The sequence below is a fragment of the Solea solea genome, chromosome 15 (genome assembly GCF_958295425.1).
Source record: "Solea solea chromosome 15, fSolSol10.1, whole genome shotgun sequence".
NCBI classification, from domain to species: Eukaryota; Metazoa; Chordata; class Actinopteri; order Pleuronectiformes; family Soleidae; genus Solea; species Solea solea.
The window spans coordinates 20008744-20031651 of record NC_081148.1 but is presented as its reverse complement, the minus strand read 5'-3'; the positions used below and the strand labels follow the sequence as shown (position 1 = coordinate 20031651).

Genomic DNA, 22908 nt, shown 5'->3' with positions numbered 1-22908 from the left:
TAGTATTAGGGAGAAGAGAAAACCCAACAGGTCACACTGAGCAAACACTAGAGGCAACAGTGAGGGAAAAAAACTCCCTTATAAAACAGAAGAAGAAATTAGAGTCTATTTTCCTGTAAATGGGGACGTTATGTCCAAAAGAGCTAAAACTTGCAATCAAATCAGTAAACCCTTCAGGAAAATATTAACTGACCGTATAAATCAAGTGAGAATTAGGATCCTTTTCCCTTTAGCTATGGACTCACTTCATTTGTTGCCCGATGTTAGTGCTGTTCCAAAATCTGGGCTGCACAGAAGTATACCAGGGCCTTGAAAGTTGTGTAGTGTGTCCCCAGCTTTAGACTTCCTTCCCTCTGTGGTCTCTCAATATACTCTTACTTCCTGATGAGCCTCAGCGGTGAGTCGTAAAGCCCTGAGGTCTACAGTTATGACAGAGACACATCAAACGAAAAAGAAATACAAACAAATAAAATCTTTTTATTTTCTCCAACAAAGTGCACGCCTCAGTTCTACAAAGCAGCACATTACAATGTAATGGAATAAATACAATAATCCGATGAATTAAAAAAAAAGAAAAGAAAAAGAAAACCACAAGCGAGGAGAAACACGAGTACCTGCACAATCACACTGGCAGCAGGATTCAAATCAGGCTCTTTAGAAAGACTCCACCACCAAATCTGCTTCTTGCATGATGATTGATTGAATTTCATTTCCACACAGTCCATTTCCATCCTCCTCTGTCCAACCAGTTTAAACCCTGCTTTTTTTTTCTTTTTTTGTAACGGAGAACGACCAAACTGACATGAAAGAAACGCAGGTGCTTCCTCTCATGTTCGTACACGTCACCCCAGAAAACTTGTGCAAGAGCAGCAGGACCTGTGTGTCTGCGCCCGTCCTCCCGTCCGTCCGTCCGTCCGTCCTGCTGCTGCAGAGAAAATAAAGTGAACACGTCTTCAGTTTGAACCGAAGTTACTACTCAAGTCTATGTGGCGTAACTTCAGTGTCGTCGTTTTTTCTGTAGGCAAAACAAAATAGAACATAAAAAGGCAAGGGAACACGTCCCTTAATATTCCAACAAAATAATTTAGTGCTCTTTTAAATAAAAGTAAAAACACTTGTCATGTGGTGGCTCTTTAAAAAAACAAACCAAAAACAACAAAAAAACTCACAGGCCGAGAGGATAATGCTCTAAGAGACATCAATTATATTAGGAAAGAACTTAAATTCAATGAAAAAAGAGACAGTATTGACAATAGAAGTCTGTACACAACACAAAATCAATATACAGTACAGTACCTGCAGGTGTTATTCATACAGTACAATTCTCTTTTTACATAGTTTTAGTATGGGCCCCAGCCTGATCTATATACTGACGTAACACAGGTGTAAAAGCGGCTATTTTGAGCTTTTCAGTAACTTTTTAATGGTTATTCAGCGAGGAGAGAGTAGATCTTGTCGTAGGCATAATAGAAAAAGAGATTGAAAACATTATTGCAGGATGGGTCATCTTCAGTTGCATACTGCATGTGTTACATGAATGTGTCCTATGATGAGGAGCAGCGGCCGGTGAGAGAGAGACAAAGAGCTGGACGGAAGAAAAACAGAAAAGAAGAAAGAAAAATGAAGGGTGAGGGGGAGGGGTTTTGTTGTTTTTTTTGCGTTCTCTCCGTCACAGAGGTTAAATCTTGCTCGATCCACTACCCTGTACAGTACATTCATGGCCAGTATTGCACGTTACCAGCCGAGTCCACCCTGACTCTGCATGGTGAGGACTTTCAGTGCTGAGTTTTGCCAACACTAATCCAGTGATGAGATGAGACCGTGACCAGAGTTCACCGGAGACCGACCGAGACGCCGTCCGCTGTCACAGTTTGAGCTCGTTGGCAATTTTGCAGGCGATATTCTTAAAGGCGATGGACGTGCCCGATATCCTCTTGAAGCGCACGCCGTTGAGCGAGAGGCGCGGCAGCTTGCACACCTCCATCTCCCACTGCACCAGGTTGTCCTGGCGGGCGTCGCCGTGGACGCAGAAGAGCAGGAAGCGCTCGCGCTGCTCGTAATCGCAGCTGTTGGCGTCCAGGACCTTGCGGATCTCCCGCATCATCTCAGGGGGCTCCATGGAGGAGGTGGTCTTCATGCTCCAGGTGAAGCGCAGGGAGCGGGGCTTGGAGTCGCGGCCGCTGTCGTCTTTAGAATCACCGGACACGCTCCTGCGGGGACAGACGGCGACAGAAAGAGGAGAGGATGTAGCAATGTTGGTTATACTGTGGGCTCTCCAGGTAAAATCCAGGTCTCAATCAAATTCTCACCTTGGTGTTTCCATCCTGGCGCTGGCCTCTCCCTCACTGGGCACCCTGAAATAAACCAGTAATACACCGTTACTCACACCAGCTGATGTCCACACATGTTCCCCCACACCCACTCCCAACACCACCATCATCACTGGACACAGAGGAGGGTGTCAGGCTTCATGCCAGGAAAGAATCCACAATCCTGGGTATCAGGGTTCAGCACACAATGAGGTGAATTTTGTGGCTCCTTCACAATACCTGGATACATCCTACTGTCCACTGCACTCACACATGTCCTTAATCCCCCTGTGATCTGTAAGCAGACGTCCACATCTACTCTTTTTCTCTTAAGCGCAGCATAAGGACAGGGAGAGTAAGGAGCGGAAAGCCAGCAAATGGAGGAGCAGATATTGTTGCTTAGTACAGGAAGAAGCTGCTGAGTCGAGGCAGTGAACACACAGGCCAAGGACACACGGGCATGACAGAGGTGTCAGTAAGCAAGGATGTAGTGGGCAAGTACGTAAGGGGTTAAGGAAACATGGGCCAAGGTCAGAGAGTTTTATTTTCTGCTGTTTGTGTTTGTGGGTTTTTTTTGGTTTCGGGGTAAAACAGGTGCAGCAAGCGCGGTGTGCTCCTACCTCTGCGTCGACCTGAAAGACAGAGCTCTATGCAGAGAAAAAAAGGAGAGAAAGCTGTGAGCGCCTGATGGACAGGCCAGTGTGAAGGTGACACTGGGAGCTGAGTGGTGTAAGGACAGGGAGGTTTTGTCCTTTGCTCGTCATCATGACAGGAAAGGACAACAGTGTGCTGGTATAATGAGCTTTATAGATAAAAAAAGGTCTGTTTTAATGAGGCCAAAGGGGAGGGGAATGATGTTTTGTGTTTTCACTGCAGTCAAGGGTTTTAAAAAAAAAAAAGTCAAAATCACAAAGGCCAAATTTTGAACTAAAGCTTGACGAATTTTATAGAATTGTATTGATTTTCAAGCTTAATCAGAGACAGACGTATATCTCGTCTCCCTGTGCACGTTGAGGAGTATATAAAGTAAGACTTGATATTCAGATTGCTGGGATTCTTTTTAACAGTGAAAGCAAAATGAAAGTAAAGTGAAATGTTCACATTTACTGTCGATTATGTTAGAACTGTCTTTTAGGAGGGCTAAAACAGCATATTTATCATCTGAATTTACGTGATCCTACAGACAGTTAGCAGGGGTTTTTCTAAACTGGGGAACAAGGGCGTGACGAACCCCAAGTCACCTGGTCAAATACGTCATTATTACAGTTATATTGTTCTTGCCAATAAAGATGTTATATTTAGGGAAGCACCTCTTAAATGCTGGACAGTCTCTTTGTGCATACAGCGCAGATTATGAACTCAACGCGACATTCACTTCACACCAGAGAACATTCTTTCTCTCTGAGCAGTTCACTAAAGAGATCAGCTCATCTGATGCATCTGTTATTCCCTTAATTGCAGTCCTAAAGCGTCTTCTACACAGTTAGGTTGAGATGAACCACGGAGTGAAAACAATGAAAAGTGTGCCCTTCAACACGTCTGTCAACACGTTTTACTAAGATCTACTCGGATCCACTGCACTTCAGTGCAACTGTACTCGTCATGAAGATCATTATTTGGATGTGGGGATAAAGCTGCGCGTAGAGAAATGATCCAGGCTGCGTTGGATACGGAGAGACCACACTCTATAATATAATATACTATAATTGCAATGCCTTGACTTTAGTGAGGTAAGTACACACAGTCCCAGCCATAACAACAAAATTAGATTTAAAAAAAAACAAACATAATAATTTCTTTCGGGTTTTCTAGTTTTCGGCCAAGTGTTTCCTGATTTTCGCTTTCGGCCAACAATTTTCATTTTGGCGCATCCCTAATTATGTTTGTTCTTGCCAATAAAGATGTTTCTTGTTCATGTGTTGCCCCCAGCTGCTTCCCAAAGTACATGTTTTCTGTAATACAGAGTTCTCTAATGTCCTGCGTCTGTGGTAACTTGCCCATTTTGAGTTACTTGCCCTAGTAGACCATAGTGGTCCTTCAAAAAGCTTTAGAATGCCCCATTTTTAGCTCAAATTTTCAAAAGCTCTGCACCAACCCCCACTCCCCCTTGCTAAATTTTCCCCCTGGTTAGTGTGGTTAATGATGTGTTCAAGACCCATGACCATTTTTAGTAGGTTAATATTAACAATACACAAAATTAAACAACACTAAATGTTTCTGATTTTAATTTCGTGTATAAAACAAAATATTAATAAACGATAAATTAAAAGTACTACTTTTGGATGGAAAAAAATAAAGACGAAGTTGGTTAACGGCATTTTTCAAGATTTCTCTGTCTATTTTATAAAATAATAATTAAGTATTAATAATTAACCCAAAGATGAATCAATCTGACCAATTGAGACTGCTTCTAAAATACCTTAAAACCTAATTGAGAAACATGAAACGACAAAACAAGTGAAGGGAAAGTGAAATAACTGAACTACCGTTTGTCTTCACTGACCTGCGCACAAACTTGGACGTGATCTTGCTGATGATTCCCGTAGACGTGCCCCTGCGTTGTTGAGCGAGAGCCCCCGTGTCGTGCGACAGAGTGGGTGAGGCCGGCGGGCCGTTGTAGGTGGCGCTGCGTCTGTCTCTGAGCTGAGCTCCGTGGAAGGTGCTGCGACTGGTGGTGCCACGAGGGAAGCGGTTCTTCTCGGGCGTGCTAATACTGTGTGCAGACGGCGAGGTGGAGGGACCTCGCGGCGAGGAGCTGGAAAAAAACCCAAAACGAGACGGAGTAAAACTGACGGTTTGCTATGTTTTACACCGATGTCAATTCAGCTTCAGCTTCTGTTATTACAGATGAAGAACGAAGAGTCAGGACGAGGCTGCTCACCTGGCTTTCAGCTCCGTGTTGTCATCAATAGGGGGCAGTGTGCTCTTTGAAGGATGCCCCGACGACGACATGGACTTGGTGTGACGAGGTCGCGTGGAACTGATTGCGGTCGATGTGGTGCTACCTGACACCTCAGTTAAACTGAGCATCGAGGAGAGAGGTCACACACAAATCAATACAAATACACACTGATCTGAAACAGTTCTTTTATTGTGATGTTTATTTTTATGTGTATTGTTATATTGTGTTATCTGCCAAAAGGTATATATATATTTATATATACATACATACAGTATATATACATATATGTATGTAGATATATGTATATATATATACTTATACATATACATATACATATACATATACATATATATATATATATATACATATACATATATATAGATATATATGTGTATAAATATATTACCCAGTTGTGGTTATGGAACAATATGCTGTTTTCTCATACTTTGCCATATTCCTTAATCATATTATATGACTTAAAAATGCTGTCCAGCTCACTCACGTTCAGTTGCAGTGATTTATGTTTTTAAGAGCCACAAGGGGGAGCCAGCATCATTCCAGTCATTGATTTATGATTACAATATTTTAGTTTAGACACACACACACACACATTATGGATTCAGTGAATCATACTGAATTAAATCATTTTTCAGACAAAAGAAGAGGAGTGGTTCTTTCCCACGTAGCTTGACTCAACAGCAGTGTTGAGTGGTTTTAGTTCACTTTACGTTTGCTAAAAAAACAAACAAATAACTGCATCCTCTCTGTAATGCCGAAAAACTATTCATTTAACTATTAGTTTAGAGCATATTTTTTAGAATTGTTAAATAATATTTGGAATCACTGTGTTTTGGTCAGGATAATTGTGAGGTGACAGTGAAGTCGAGTAAAAGAAACAAACACCAGCGTGAATGTCTTTAAATGTACCTGCTGTCTTTGCCGTTGGGGATAGCCGAGTAGCGATCGGTGGAGGTTCGCTCACACACATATGTATTCCTGCGAGTCATTGATCCGTTGGTCTGTTTGAGAAGTGAGACGAGAAAAAAAACACGAATATGATTGAAGATAATCTGAGAAAGTTAGTTTGAAGACTCGTTTGTGTATCCTCTATTTTCTCACCCCCACAGCACTCGTGGTCTTCTTCCTCTCTTGAACCCCCAGTGGCGAAGCAGGAACGTCTCCTTTGGAAGTGTTGAGCTCCAGCCGACGTGCTCCATCCCACTCCTCTCTGTGGTCACTTTCCACGCTCAGAGCCTGGCCACGCTTCGTATACGACACGGCCGGGGGCACAGACGGACCCACTAGGAGTGACAAACACACGGGAACTTTCTTTCTACAGCTCAGATTCCGGGGGGTTTTCAGACGAAAAACAGACAGACAACGACAGTGTCTTTGACACAGTGGCATCACTCAAAGCTTGGATTTCACACAACATCCACAGTCTGTCAGCTTTTAGATCCTCTGCAACATCCACTTGTTTCCACGGGTTGCACAGCTACATAACACAAGGTGAGCAGGTACAAGGCAAAGCAATTCCCTCCCTCATGCTTTGAGGCGCTGTTCCTGAGGACGCTGCAGGAAAGCAACCAGCCAGCAGATGGCAGCAGACACAATGGCTCCACGTGACATAGAGGGAAGCTGCTACACAACCAGTGCAGGGGGTAAGGCTGAGTCACTGGCTGGTGAATTTACCATTTAAAGCATTTATCGGTCCAAAAACTGGCAGAAGTTTGAAGCTTTATCATCTTCAGTCAGTTATATCAATGAATAAGCTCTGTTCAGAGTGGATGTACCTGTATATTTGGTTTGTTTGCAGCAAACTAAAGCAACTTCCCACTACACAACACGCAGCCCTCGCACGGCTGGGAAGGACGAGGTTACTTTACTTGGCTTCTCTACGACACCACCACCACCATCATCATCCCCACCATGATCACTGTAGCGGCGCTGCTTCTGATTGGCCGAGATGCTGCGCGTGACCTTGGGATGGGCGGGAGAAACGCTGGTACTGTTGTTGATGTCACTTGTCGGCCGCTGCCTCTGGCCCAGGACGCTGTTAGTCAGCGGCTCACTGCCCTCAAACTGAAACACAAAAGACACCAGGTGAGGGAAAAAGGTCAAGGCTATAACTACCGGTGATGATGTCACGCTCATGCAACTGACCTCAGGTGCTTTTCTGCCCAGCAGCAGGTAGGTGGCCATGACATCATCATACTTCTGGCCTTGTAAGGACTCGTTGATCTCGTCTTTTGGGAAGCCCATCGTCACCATGAGCTCTGACGGCGCACGGAAGTCAGCATGAGTCACAGAGACAAGCATGACAGTGTCATATCAGTATCATCCCAAAACACACACCTATTCTGGATGTATCACTGAAGTCGGCCTCAGGCTCGATGTGCGGTTTAAGCTCCTCCTCCTCATGACCCACATTCATCCAGTGGTCTTTCATGATTTGCTGACAAAAGAAAAAAATGATTATAAATCTTTTAGCGACACAGAATTATTCATGACACACCAGTTTGAAACACAGCATGACCACGAGGAACTGCGTGACTATGGAACCTTTGTGATCACATCTTTCAGCCGAGGCTGAACAACAGCGAGATCGATCGTCATTATTGGTGGAGAAATCGTTACTATTGAACTTCAGCCTTGGGGAGTTATCGACTCTGAACAGACTGTACTGTGTGAAAAGAGCTGGTGTGACCGCTTTCATGTTTGCAGAGCTCCAACCATCACAACTAACATGGTTTTAGTGAAAACACTTATGCTTTCATTTACTTTTATTCCTTACAGCGCTTCGGCAAAATTCCTTGCAGCTTTATCCTTCAAATAATTATGCAAAACTCTGCTTCGATGCATAATGTTTCAACGTGACAGGCTGCACGCTGAAGCGCTCTGCTGGTTTGTTTGTTATTAACCACGGCAAACAATTACGCGCTTTCAACTGACACACAACCACTATGCTCCAAATCATTAGCGGGGCGTCTGTTCGACTGCGAAAACACGTGTAAACGGGGAGCAAACGACTCAAGGTGCAAACAGAGCGAACGTCGCTTTCACCTCCAAACTGCCTCGTTTGACGGGGTTGAGTACGAGGAGTTTCTTCAGCAGGTTTTCACAGTCTGTAGACATGTAGAAAGGAATGCGGTACTTTCCTCTCAGGACCCTCTCCCTCAGCTCCTGCACACCAAACCACACACACACACACACACACAAACAGATGAATTAGCAACAAACTAAATGCAACAAATGGAGGGTTCACTCTTGTCCAGCTCTGTTTTTGGTCAGTGTTATTTCCTGAGGGGAAATATCTGGCTCTTTAGCTGCAACATGCTTTATATTATTAGGGACTTTTTCCTTAACCAGCAACAAAACAAGAGTTTAATGTGTGTGACGTGAAACCGACACAAGCTTCCATGGCCCTTTGGACTCATTATTTGATAATGAATCAATTCATTGATTATTAATCGTCAACTATTTTTATAATTGAGGTTTTTTTCAATAATTTAAACAAGTTTTGTGATTTTTCAGCTTCTTAAATGTGAATATTGTCTGGTTTCTTTGCTCCATAGAACAAGGAAATCATTAAAACTGAATACATCATTATTTCCAGGTTCAATAAACGCCGATCAACATTTTTCAACGTTTTCTGACATTTATGGCCCAAAGAAGTACATGATTAATTGAGAAAACTTAATTTCACCACAATGATTAAATACTTTAAAAACTGTGTAGAGTTTAATTAAAAATTAGAGGTTGCAGATTTTTTTATTTTTTTTATTTTTATTTAACACTCTAGTGCACTTATATGTATTTTAAATAAAACATGATATAACAACTAAGTATTAAATACATAAAAGAGGTCATCACAAAAACTTGCAGCACTGTATTTAGTATTAACCTTTCAATGCAGAGTGAACAATGTTAATAAATGTCATAATAGACCCTGTGTCTATTAAAATAATGATTATTAGGCTTCAGATCTCTCAGTGCAGTTCTAAACACAATTGCCAGAGAACTTGTGAAAAAGAAGCGTGGATTAATTAATTTCCCAAAAGCCTCATTCAAATCGACAGACACAGGAAATTCCACTCTTAACTGGTTTATTTAACTAACCCAGTTTTAGGTTGCTGCATGTAAACATCCTAACTCAGTTAGAATAGATTAAGAACATGGGGAGAACATGCAAACTCTTCTCTCTCAAAACTCTCTTACTTACTGATGAATGTGTTGTATCTTTTGTTTTCTCCCTCTTCTCTTACCCCTACACGTGTTTTCCGGCACTTGCCAGGCCAACATTGTAAATAAGACTTGGGCTACCATTTCACCATGTTTCTATAGTTTCTACAAGAAGAACGACATACTTTCTGCTATGTTTAGTTCCCCGACAGGTTTGGAAAAGGGAGGGGTTTGTGAACCCTTTGTTAAAACCTGCAATCTCATCATAAGATGTCCCTCATTTTTACAAAATGAACCTTTAAAAGAAAGCTTAGCCACCCCCAGAACAAAACCACACCTTTAGGTTCTGGCCGTCAAACGGCAGTGAACCGCTGACCAGTGTGTACAGGATGACCCCGAGGCTCCAGACATCCACTTCTGGCCCGTCGTACTTCTTTCCCTGGAAAAGCTCTGGAGCAGCGTACGGCGGGGAGCCACAGAAAGTGTCCAGTTTGCTGCCCACAGTGAACTCGTTGCTAAAACCAAAGTCGGCGATCTTGATGTTCATATCTGCGTCTAACAACAGGTTCTCCGCCTAAGAGACGGGAGGGAAGTCACAGTGTCAAATTACAAAATGTTTATTTCAAGACGTTTTTTTTGCTCGAGATAATATAGATACTGGTCAGGAGCAGGCGGAAGACTGCAGATGCTCACCTTTAAATCCCTGTGTACTATCCTCCTCTGGTGACAATACTGCACTGCAGACACAATCTGAAACAAGAACGCAATACATCATAACACACTGCAGGTATTTCTTTACCTACAGTATTATAATTAATAGGACTTTTCCGTTTCCTAACAGACGTAAACATATTCAAAAGATGTTCAAAATGCATAAACAACAAGAAAACATTGAGTAAAATGAACAACAATGTACAAGCTTTGTTTTCTCTGTTAATTTTCAGATAGAATCAAACTGTCACAATTGTTTTCTCCACGTGAAAAGTTTATTTTTGTATACGCAAATTATTCCTAATGTCCTCACTGTTGATCATGGTCGTTAAACTTGATTTATTGGGACTTTTGTCTTTGCACTAAATCCAAGAGAATGACAGAAAAGTGCAATCTTTAGGTGACATTTATGAATTGGGTTTTTTTTCCTCACATTAATAATCCACACTCAGCTGTTGCTATGGTGGTCAGGGAAAAGGAAATGTCACTCGAAACATATGCCCAAAAAGCTACCGTGTCAATCAAACAGAAAATATGCTGTTTTTTTGACAGTTGCCACCCACCTGCCTGCACGCAGACGTAAGCATCAACACTTTCACCTTTCTGAACGCTGAGCTGTTTCTACTGCGACACACACACACACACACACACACACAAGTCTATGCAACTATATAGCCTTTACCATAAATCACAATTCAAGACCACCCGTTTTGAGGACGTTCTGCCTTATTTCAGACCAGGTTTTGGTCCCGACAAGGATGGTGTTTATGTCAGAAAAGGTCCTAAAAAGGTAACAAAAAGCACGCACACACACACTCACACACTCACTTCCCACACTGTGTCATAGAGCCTTCCTCTGAGTCATCCAAAACCATCAGTGAGAGATTTTGAACAGCATGGATTTGACAACAACTTGTTTGATGAGTTGCTAATGCCTCCTTGAGTGACAGGAAAATGAAGAGAAAGAGACAATGGCCCTGATTCTATTCATTATAGGGCATGCAGAAGCACGACAGACGAACAGTTGATACTTAAACTGCAGCAGATGTCTTTTATTTATTTATTTATTTTTGCTTTGGTGGCACCACTAGGTGTCAGAGCAGCATTTATAGGGTAGATTGTTTTCTCAACCCCAGTTCTCTGAGGCCGTCGCTCCTCTGCAGTAAGTGGCGACGCCTGAGATTGGTGCATGCAGTCTTTAAGCACGCACACACACACACACACACACACACACACACACACACACACACACACACACACACACACACACACACACACACACACACACACACACACACACACACACACACACACACACACACACACACACACACACACACACACACACACACACACACACACACACACACACCTCAGTGATGGGAAGACAACAGAAGTGCGAGCGCAGCAATAAGTGATGACTCACCTGTCTGAACTTGGCCCTGGCTTCCTTCTCCTTCATTCTGCCATGAGCCACTAGATAATCAAATACCTCACCTATAGTAGAGAGAACAAATATGCAATTATTAACCAGTATAATCTTGTCATTTTACAGCTTTTAGCACAAGTAGGGTAGCGAAGTAAGCAGCTACTACACTGAGTGGTTATGTATCTTGATATATTTCTATGAGCTCAAGAAAAGTTTTCTTTTTAGAGGCTTGAATGCCTCACGGGACAGTGACAACACATTGTAAATCCAGATTTGTGTTGCTTTTTGATACTTCATGAAAGATATCTACGTCGGGATTCCACCGTACAGGTGCTCTACTAGTGTTTTTCCTATTCAAAAACATTCATATGAAATTTTCATCAAATAATATATAATTGTAGCCCCGATTTTATGCCATAACACCTACAAAAGTCCAAATATTCTGCAGTGAATATTGCTTTGATGTCAGCTTTTCGCCTCGAATCATAATTTTTTGTTTGTACATATAGATATATATATATATATATATACATATACATATACATATATATACATATACACATACACATACACATACACACATGTGTATATATATATATATATATATATATATATATATATATATACACACATGTGTGTATATATATATATACACACATATGCAAAACTTAAACCAACTGTCACACATTTAGGGGACACTTCACTCACCACCACTGGCATATTCCATCACCAAATAAAGTGTCTTCTCCGTCTCGATCACCTCAAACAATTTCACTGCAGGAGAAACAAGAAACAGAATATTAATTATGAGTCTGCATTGGGGTTTTAGTTGACTTCATTATGAGACTAAGTCTGAGTGACATCATTAGACTAAAATGATAAGACGGTAAATCAGATTCACCAAGGGGGAAAAAATGAGAAAAATCGATAAAACCAATCAACCATTATAAAAGTTAGATTTGTTTGACAGACCCAGCACTAAGTTGGTACTGGGTGCTTCTTCCCTGGTGTCATTACGCTGCAGTATGTTGCAGTTTGAACTTACCTATGTTTGGATGATTCAAAATCTTCATTATTCGGACTTCCCTGAAGAGCTGCGGAGACACAGAGGAACATTCAATACAAGAAAAACAACACCAATACCATTGACGCTACATTGAAAATGTAGTTAAGCCTTTATTTAATCAGGAATAAACTATTCAAACACACAGAATACAATATTTTCAACAAAATCAATATAGAGTAATATAGAATTAGGCAAAAACATCAAGTAAAAAGTTTTTCTGCCTCTAAGTCAGTTAGACACACTTTAACAGTGTCCAGTGAGAGCAGATCCTTTAGTTTCAGATAATTCTTTAGACTGTAATATGATTTTTTTTCCCCCCAGTTCAGTTCAGTTCAGTTCAGACCTTTGGTGCCGAAAATAGGATTAAACTCTGCAGGGAAATGAGTGAGCCTGAGGATCACAGGACTGCTGCACTGTGTAAAGGAATATGGCTGATGCAGTTAGAAAGTTGCACTAAAACCCTGCCCGCACAGATAAGGAGCAGAATTACAACTCCAGCGACTCACTGCAGTCAAGCCAGTCGACCATCCACACAGCCAGCCTCTGCAGAGAAGCAATAAAGAGGCTTACAGTACAGACTGTTAATGTAGACATATGCTGCTGCCTAACATTATCAACTTAACATGGATATACAGTTAATAGCAACAACATAATACTGAAATAATTCTAATATTTGAAACACAATCGCAAAGGTGGCAATCTGTGGCGCGCAACCAGTGGTTCTCAGCTTCCTCTGGTGGTACTTGGAGGAAAATCAGAAACACTGTTCTGCTGAGGAATTATCTAATATTACCTTATCTCTCGCTCCACCCTAATCTAATTTCACTATACCAGTGTGTGAAGTATATCTGAGGAAGAGGAGGAGGATGAGAGGGCAAATCTGCCTCCTGTGAAAAGTCTGCAGCTGATTTTGCTCGGCCTATTCACACCACTGTATTTTAACGTTTGGTGATAATGTCTGTTACTTCAAGAGCTCAATATTTCTTTAGGTGGTACTTGGGATTAATAAAGAGTTTGAGAACCACTGCTCTACGCCAAAATTAAAAAGTGTAATTCATGGAACCAATTTATATCTCCAAGTTCTTATCGTTGCATTACATGATAAAATGTATATTTCAATGGTATCTTTCCCTCCTTCATGTTTTAAATCTACAGCCATTTTTAAGTGAAAATGGACTTAAAAAAACAAATCTGTTCGGTCCTATTTATACTGTTTCCAAGAATGAAAGAACGAACGCAAGCAAGAAAGCAAGAAAGAAAAGTTCTTGAATTATATTGCAACTCTCTTTGCAATACCTCAGAAAAATCTTTGTGCAGACCTTGAGCCTATTCACAAGACAAGACTGCATTCCCCCTACAGCAGATGGGACAGATTCTACCCAGTTGTGGGAGAAACCCCTACCAGGCAAGTCAGGAATTCTTGATTCTCTGTGAGGAACCATGCATAACAGCTGGGTGCAAGTCATCAGAAAGGAGAGCATTGAGAGTGATAATCATGTAAAAACCATGTCTCCTCCGTCTCTGTGTGACTGTTTATGTCAGACGCACTCCTGCAGCCACTTAGAGGTGCTGTTGAATCATTTACATTCTGCCCATTCCCCAGGCGCGCTGTGCCGAGGCTGTGTGTGTGTGTGAGTGTTGAGTTTCCACGCACTCTCGACTGGGATTTAGCATCACTTTAGCGACTAGAGACACAGAATCAGACTCGTCTTCTTACATTTGCAGAAACAAAAGTGACACTGAAACGAGGACATTGATAATGACTCCACGTCATTATATCATATGTGAAAATTTACAAAAGAACACTGGCACTATAATGGCGTGTGTGTTAGTGTATATAACAACGCATTTGGTCTAAATCTTATATAAGTGCTGGGATAGTCTGTGTTTCTAGGTCATCACACACAGGCACTGTACCAGTGTGAGCAGGCCCGACTCTGTGGGAGACGCTCTCTCTCACACTCTCAGCTATAGTCTGCTACAACAACAACAACAACACACAGGTACACTCTCACTCTCTATCACTCTCACTAATTCTTCCTCCTGTTCTGTCTCTACTTGCTCGCTTGCCTGATGTCATGCCATGCACACACACACACACACACACACATACACATACACATACACAGTGTATCATTTCTTACTGTTGTACTTTTCTTAAAAGCTCAAGTCCCACAAAAATTGTGTCACTGTCTCGGTGTCACAGAGCTCCATTGTTGTCTAAAAACCCCTGCACACATAAACCATCAACTGAGGCATCAAATGTGTATTAATCCACAGAAGAAAATAGTACCAACAACATTCACTTAGAGTAAGATATAGAGAGAATGACACACTGTTTGCTCTTTTTGTGGGATTTGTTGACATGGTAAGGGACATACAGTATATGCAATAACACCATTTATTTAAAATGTGAACTGGTTGAAGTGTAAAATATACTGTAGCATTATCACAGTGAAAAGAAACTTAAAATAGAAGTTAGAAATAAAGTAAATACTATAATAATTATAGTAATAATAGTTATTAGGGGTGGGAATCGCCAGAGACGTCACAATACCACATTATCATGATATTTAAGTCACAATACGATATTATCACGATATTGCGATATACTCGCCCAACAGCTCCAGTGAGAGTGAACACTTGGCACCAACTCGTGGACAGAAATGTCAATTTATTTTTTAAGCTAATCCACAAGAGTTTAATGTTAGTTGTTGTAACATAAGTTATATTCTAAATAATTGATACTCGGCGTCTCAAAGACGATTTCCTTTTAGGACAAATGTCAAACCCTGTACCATAATCTTCAGCTGCTATGTTAACCAAGTAAATTATATTAGTATAATAATAATAATAATAATACTAACATAATTAGCAGAAGATGACATGCAGATTATATCTATACAAAAAACACACATCTCAAATATGCATTTGTGGGCTTTTTCGTTTTCGTATTGCCCTGAAGCCCATCACATGGAAAGCATGCGTGCAGCCACAAAAATCTGAGAAGCGCTGTGGAAAACAGACAACAATAAACACTGTGCCTGTCAATACAAGCTCAATAGGGATGTAGCTACCATGGAGGCTGACAGGAGATAATGAGTTTGGGTTATTTGCTCCAGTCAAGTATAAATATCAATAATATCTATGAGCACAAAGGGGAGTCACTCACACAAAGTATGGCAGCTTTGACAGTAGTTCTAGGCAAAAAGAACAAGAAATTGTGAAAATGTCCGACTTTAAGCTAAAAGGAATTGTAAATGGATGAGCTACGACGGTGATTAAGAAAAACTATAATAAGAGCAGCTGAAAAACACAACATGTGTACCAAACATGCCCTTTCCAATGTGCCCGAATCTCAGCAGTCTGTGCCAATGACCTACTTCCACCAACCCAGGGGCGCCCAGTCAAACTAGCCTTAATTACAGCAGAGTCCCCATGCACAAGGAGCAGGACAGCAGATATCAGTGTGGGAGCACTTACTGGAACCGACTGGACTATTTCAGTCACAGCAACACAGCAGCTGCTCATTGAGATTATTGACAGGATGGAAACCTTCGTCCCCTCTAATGCGTAAAAAAAAAAAAAGCTGGTTGCTCTTTGTGAAACAAACAAATAGGCAAACAGGGAAATTCACACACATCATCCTGTCCTGGACCCATGAGGTATTGAAAAATAAACCCATTACGCAAAAGACACATCTATATAAGGTGGGTTTTAGTGCACATTTTTGACTTGTTCATGGAAATGGAAGAAATGGAAGGACATCTTGAAATAGCCCAACAAAAACTTTCATGCTTGAAGGAGGTGGAAAAGTTGGCGTACATATAAAAGGTAAATACGAAAAAGAAGTGCTATGGAGGAAGATTCAGCGTTTGAACCCAGAAATCACACTCCAGCTTCCATCTGTCCCTGCACTGGGAAAATAGAGGAGAAGGCAGAGAGGGGGAGGAAATGTGTGGACTAATGAGAAAACCATAACATTCCTCAACGTAGTGTAACATGCAAATAGTTCTCCTACTACTACTAATACCACATGAGAGGCAGCAATGAAATGCAACCACGTATCAAAGCTACTATTTTAATATTTGCTTAACAGTAGGGGTGGGTGGAAATATGGATTTGGTGATATACTGCCGTCCTTCTTCTTAATGAAGTACTCTAAAGTAAACAGTCCCTGCCAGTTTCCCCGGCCAGGCGTCGCTACTTTTTTTCTTGAATGAATAAGGAAAACTTGGGTAGAAGTTACCTGGCCGTAGAAGAGGCATTTGACAGTGGGATAATGCATTACATTAAGAGATGCCCCATCCACGTTCAATACATAGACTCTGTTCTCTATGTTGTGATTAAATAGAATCGTGATATTATTGGCATCATGGAGCATGTATCACGTATTTTACCCTGCGATTCCCATTCCCATACTTAACAGTACTGGATGGAAATATGCATAAATGTGCACTTAATTTCATCATTCAAAAAAAAAAAAAAAAAAAACTGTCTGAGAAACATTTGAACAAAACCCCATTATGCCTTTATTTGTGTGTGCACAGTCAAACATGTGCCACTTGGTATTCATTATCCACCACACCGAGACACAACTCCACAGCAAACTTTTGGCACTGGGTTTTCCCCCAAAAAGCCAGAAAGCACTTCACTGTGAGCAAAAAAGAGCTCCAATGTAAGAAAAGAAAGCCTGAAATGACCGAACTGAAATTGTACATCGGTGAACCTGTGAACTATACATGTCCGAGCAGCCTCTACGTTTCATTTGTTCTATGACTCATTATGAACAACAGTGTTGTCTGTGTAATTACATTCCACTCATCTGAACAAGACCAAAGCTCCTCGAGCCCATGGGCTCCACTGCCTTTCATTGGCTAACGCAGAGTGGCAGGCGCAGGACAGACACACAAACAACAGACTTCAAGACAATTCCACTGAATAATGGGCTTTTTTACAACTGCCAAAAATGACTGCTCACAAAGAGTTACAGTTAAGTTGCTCTCAAGGCTTTCTGACGACTCAAAAACACAGCGCACAATCACATTCAGATATATTGTAAAGGGACCTCTAAAGGCCAGTGTGTTTCTGTTGTGTTACTCTGTGCTGCCTGTTTTGTGTCACAAGCCAAACAGCTCCACATTCTCCGAATGCAAACGTGTCTTGCATTTCAACAGCACACGTTTTCGATGAAACAAGTGGAGCTCAACCAAAGAGCTGCTCGTAGCGGTTTATCTTTAATATTTCGTTGCCGTTCTTTGTTGAAGTGATGAAAAGAAAAGAAAAAAAACCTCTTATTTGCAGATTAGGAGACAGCGATGTACGGGATTGTGGGATGAGAGCAGTGTTTGCACAGTGGAAGAGGGGATTAATGGAGAGGCCTATTTTGGGGCTAAAATAACTAAAACCATGACAACGTCAACATCCCTGACCACAGATGACTTGTGATGCATTTCCTGTGGCAGATGTAAGGAGGTGCTTTGGGAGCTCAATTGACCTCATTTCCTGTAACGCTGAAACCACTACAAAGTCACACCAGGGCAGAGAGGAGCAACGGGTCATTGAGGAACATACCCGCACTTCATTCTTACCTCGTGACTCATCCTGGCCTCATTTAAAAAAAACAAATAATGTGATATATACAATGAACAGACTCAAAAAAGCTCAGCAAATAAATGATAGCATGGATTTTAAGATTGACTTAATCTCTATGTAGCTGTAAACTGAGTAAATAGAAGGCTATAAATTCAGTCGTGGTCTTTACATTTGTAAATCTAAGCACTCAGGCCTCATCCAGAACTTTCCCCATATGATCTTTGATCTTTCTTTGTTCTTAAATAGCTTTCTGTAAACACGGCTATTAATCCACAAAAAACCTCTAAAATGACTCTTAATGCTGTAGTACACATGCCAGGCCTGTACATGGTGCTGTAGTGCTGCCACATAAACCATACACCAAAATTGGGAGCATGTGCATAAAGGTTTTTAAATAAAGCTTAATTTGAACAAGTGTTACAATGTATGCAATCACAAAAACAATGAACCAAGGCAGAGCGACTAAGGAAAGAAAATAATAGCTGTCAGAAAGCGGATAAAACAAACAATCTACAAACACAATAAGAAGACCATGAGAGAGGTGGGACTATTGGACCAGTTTTCCAAAAGTAGAGTGTGTGGATAAAAGATTTTTGCAGATTCTCCTAAAGTTGTTCTCATTTGTACGGGCCCTTAAAGCTCTTTTCACCCATTCACACGCATATCCAGCAGCAATTTCTGTTGTATCAGATACTAAAAATGAGCCAATAAGAGATGCTTTACAAGTCCAAATCATTGGATTGGATATCAGAAAAAAAACAACAACACACAATCAAGATAGGATCCAATAACCCTGAATGTCACATAAATGCAGATATCTGCCACGCTGCAGTGATCTTAGAGCTGCAGCCATCCCTGTCTGAAACATCAGCACGTAGACTAGCGGAGCCAGCGATCAAACCCTGACCATCAGGGTGGTAGACAACTCTCTTAACCACTAAGTGATAGTCTCTACAATGACCAATAATAATAATATGTTTTAGCACAGCAGCAGAGAGTCCTCACGTGATCAGAGGAGATAAGGCGATAATAATTATCCATAAAAAGTAGGGGTGGGTATCACAGGTCCACGATACCAATAATATCACAATAGAATGATTGTGTGATTTTCTATATATTGCGAGACAATCGTATAGTGATGCATCACAATATCTGTGTAACTCAAGATATCAAAACAGCCAGGTAACTTCAGCCCAACTTTCCCTCGTTAATTTGAGCAGCGCCGGCACGTGGAGACAAGCAGTGAGACCTTAATTTGTTAATTCAAATATCAATATTATACATATAATACATTTTAATATAAAACCTTGAATACATGCATACAAAATGGTGCCTAGAATAGAACTGAAAGACTAAAAAAAAATTATTCTGCTAGCTTGAGACAGCATAAACCAAAGTCAGACAGTCTTGTGTGTCCAAACAAGATCTCCCCGAGCAATGACTGTGCCTACATTGCCAGATGGTGAACCCACAGCTTGGCTCCTCCGAGACCATAAAAGAGAGATCAGTGGCGTTTTGACGGACTAACATGAAAGAGTTGCTGTTCACTGTGAGTGCAGTGATGTGGAGGAAACACCTCTTGTACCTCACAGAGACCAACAACCAGGATAACAAGCGCAATAACGGTAAATGTTTTTTATCTTGATCCAAAGCAGATAAAGAGAAGGTGAGGTTCTCTCTTCAGATGCGTCAGAGATTCCATTAACCTCTGAGTTTCAGAAACATTAAAAAAAAAAACCTTCGTCATTGCATGAATAATTATGCTCAGCTAATACAGAGGCATATTAACCATATTATTTACTTACTGCCTAAGAAGCTGTGTTGCACATGACCTATTGGGTGTTTCTGTATGGCTTATGCAATTCAGTCACTGTTCACATTTTTGCTGCTTTCCAAGTTAAAGAGAGAGAAAGAAAAATGGTACGAGACCACGCATGCAGCCTTTGGCAAAGCAGTCATATTCAGTCTTAACATGAAGGATAACCTCAAGTTAAACACTATCAGCAACAGATCTTCACATCGCAGGAGAAGATCAGGTTGAATTAAAAGCATTTTTATTTCAAATTGCTGGGAATGAACATTGTTGCAGGGCAAAATTATTTCCATTCTTGTGCTTGGAATCCAAAGTGACTGACAGCGTTGATTTCCTGGATATTATTTCAGCCAATCCAAGGTCAGGACAGTAACCAAGCAAAGGCTGTACTAGAGTGGACGCTCCCTTTAATGCATCCATAGTAGAGCTTTCACAGGGATCGCATAGGACACTCAGAGTCAATGGGAAAATCGATTCAATCCAGGAGACTACTGCTGCATTATTAGATAGGCTTCTGCATTGCAGATGACACGTCTGTATACCATTACAGTAATCTATAGTACAGAGCAGAGGACATTCAAATCTATATGGGCTTCATATAAAGATACACACGCCTCTACGCTTGTACGCAAACACATAAACCTGCCAGATTTAACAAACTAGCATCTACATGTGCAAACAACAACATTAACCTGCATTTATGTTGATAATAAGTGCTAATCCATCATAAAAAGCTCAGTCTTCTCCATGTTGACCCTCTCAGACTTACTGCAGCTGAGATCTGAAAGGTTCACTGAATAATTGATCAGAGAGATCCTGATTGGTCAGCAGTCTCACATGATATGTTGTTTGTACATCACTAGGTAGCGGAAAAACCCGACCCGTCGCGTGTGTAACCACTGATCATGACCTCGACGAGACCCCAGTCTGCAAACTCAAAGTCAGGATCTTAATCCATCTCCCTGCACACACACACACACACACACACACTCCTAAATGTTCAACATGCCACTGCGTGTGTGTATTTGCAGATTAGAAACCACACAACAGGCTGTTGAACAAAAGAGCTCAAACAGACTGAATATTATCTCCCGTCAGACTAGACGAGTATGGAAGTGAGAGCCTGAAATTCTCAAAGCTTCTTCACACAGATTGGTTGAAGAATTGAAGCCGGATGATCCCATTAATCTCCGGTTCAGTTACAGATGTGATATGTTTGTGGATAACAAAGTCAGCAATAGAAATAGGCATGAATATTTGAAAAATACTTCTAAAAAAAACAAACAAACATTCAATTATTGCACTAAAAGAATACTTAACACTCCTAATTCCTGTTGAATCTATTATCACACGGTTACAGCAGCAAATATTTATTAGTGGACTGCATATGTGCTTGCAGAAGTGATGAAATTTAAGAGGCTTCTTGAATGCATCCAAGCTTAACTAAAGCCAGCATTACTGCATTACTTTCACTCGCTTTTATGTGCTGGAGTTTGTTTGTTTGTTTGATTGTTTGCCCTGCAGTTTAGAATTTTCCTCTGACAAAAATATGTCTGATTTAGAAATGCAATTTAAAGTCAATTATTCTCTAGTGTGGAACTGTCTGACTTGCCAAACTGAAACTTACTTCACAGTCCAGTCACGTAGCATGTTTTATGTCCGTATACTTGTTTCCTGGGGTGAGAGGGGAGCTAATCAATTGATGTATTAACATTCTTTTTGGTGTGCAATGGTCTCAGGAGAGGAAGTCTCACCATTAGATATTACTAACACTTAGACAGAAAAGAACAGCCCTGAATAATTATGTTTGATTAAACAAGTATTGATTTTCTTTTTTTTTGTACAGTTACACTCGTGGTTTAATTTCACTCCTCTCATTCTTATTCAGACCACTGCTAGATCACAACTTTCTTGGTTTGGTGATTAAAAACCTTGCAGCAGCAATATCTTCTCACCCCGGTGGTTTGTGGTGAGATAGTTGCAGAGGAAATCCATCAAGACATCAACAGCCGTTTATGTAGCCTTGGGGTGGCGGTCCATTAAAAGTGCTCGACAGCTGTTATGCAATTTGTTCATGCATTAGAGTAAAGCGATAACGGCAAAATTAAAAGAGAAGCAGTGGTGAGCTGTTTCACATCGCAACCATGGAATGAGTTCCTGTCAGTCCGCAGCACACCTGCGCTATTTTTAAAATGGCAGTGGGTGATGCGGGATCATAACATGAGCTGTGAGTGGTTTTCTTACACATTGTCTAACCTTCCTTGACAATTGTGTGTGTAGTCAGCAAGAAAAAAAGACTCTGTAATCAGGAAACAGTCCCAAACCCCCTCATTGTAATTGGTTAAGACTGCTAGAAAAGGCTAAGTGACAAACATCCAGGCACTGGTATTTTTAGCCGCTCCTAAACACAAACCTTGAGAGAATCAAGGGGGAGGGGAATAAAACATGCCCTGTGGTCTCTGCAGGCTACATCTGATTACATTATATAAAGCAACACATCCCCAGTTCAAAGAGTAAACAAACAGAGCAGCAAACACTGAGGAGTGACTAACTGTAACTTTAATCAAGATGTTACCATGATGTAACCATGTGGCCATAAAAAAAACAAAGACTCACCTTCTGTAGACTAGTGGGATTCAGCTGGGTTTTGTCTATAATCTTCACCGCCACCTAGAGAGAGGAAAGACAGGACGACAGACAGAGATAGAGAGGCAGGGGAGGAAGAGGGGGTGAGAGACGGAGGAAGATTAAAGGGCGGCCGAGATGTCAAATATAGTTGTGGTTTTGTATTTGTATTTTGTGTTTTGGTTGTGTGGCCAAAGCCAGTGCTGCAATGAACCATGAACATCATTATTTCACTGTTCTGTGTACCTAACCCCAGCAGCTTAGTCATAAATGTGT

General features: G+C 41.1%; 1 protein-coding gene across 4 annotated transcripts in view; it reads right to left on the bottom strand.

The window, feature by feature from the left end:
* Nucleotides 1-457: 457 nt before the first annotated feature.
* The window catches only part of LOC131474064 (serine/threonine-protein kinase MARK1-like), a 35280-nt gene continuing 12829 nt past the window's right edge, over nucleotides 458-22908 (bottom strand). The window contains exons 3-19 of one of the 4 annotated variants that reach the window (XM_058651799.1): nucleotides 22624-22677; nucleotides 12579-12627; nucleotides 12242-12307; nucleotides 11531-11601; nucleotides 10087-10143; nucleotides 9731-9967; nucleotides 8275-8394; nucleotides 7567-7666; nucleotides 7375-7487; nucleotides 7098-7293; nucleotides 6331-6512; nucleotides 6139-6230; nucleotides 5191-5331; nucleotides 4813-5064; nucleotides 2930-2956; nucleotides 2310-2354; nucleotides 458-2210 (exon numbers count right to left, since the gene is read on the bottom strand). In XM_058651799.1, the coding sequence (XP_058507782.1) occupies nucleotides 1865-2210; nucleotides 2310-2354; nucleotides 2930-2956; nucleotides 4813-5064; nucleotides 5191-5331; nucleotides 6139-6230; nucleotides 6331-6512; nucleotides 7098-7293; nucleotides 7375-7487; nucleotides 7567-7666; nucleotides 8275-8394; nucleotides 9731-9967; nucleotides 10087-10143; nucleotides 11531-11601; nucleotides 12242-12307; nucleotides 12579-12627; nucleotides 22624-22677 (2148 nt within the window). In that variant the 3' untranslated portion in view covers nucleotides 458-1864. The remainder of the gene's footprint in view (nucleotides 2211-2309; nucleotides 2355-2929; nucleotides 2957-4812; nucleotides 5065-5190; nucleotides 5332-6138; nucleotides 6231-6330; nucleotides 6513-7097; nucleotides 7294-7374; nucleotides 7488-7566; nucleotides 7667-8274; nucleotides 8395-9730; nucleotides 9968-10086; nucleotides 10144-11530; nucleotides 11602-12241; nucleotides 12308-12578; nucleotides 12628-22623; nucleotides 22678-22908) is intronic. The other 3 variants (XM_058651801.1, XM_058651800.1, XM_058651802.1) reach the window with 3 other exon arrangements.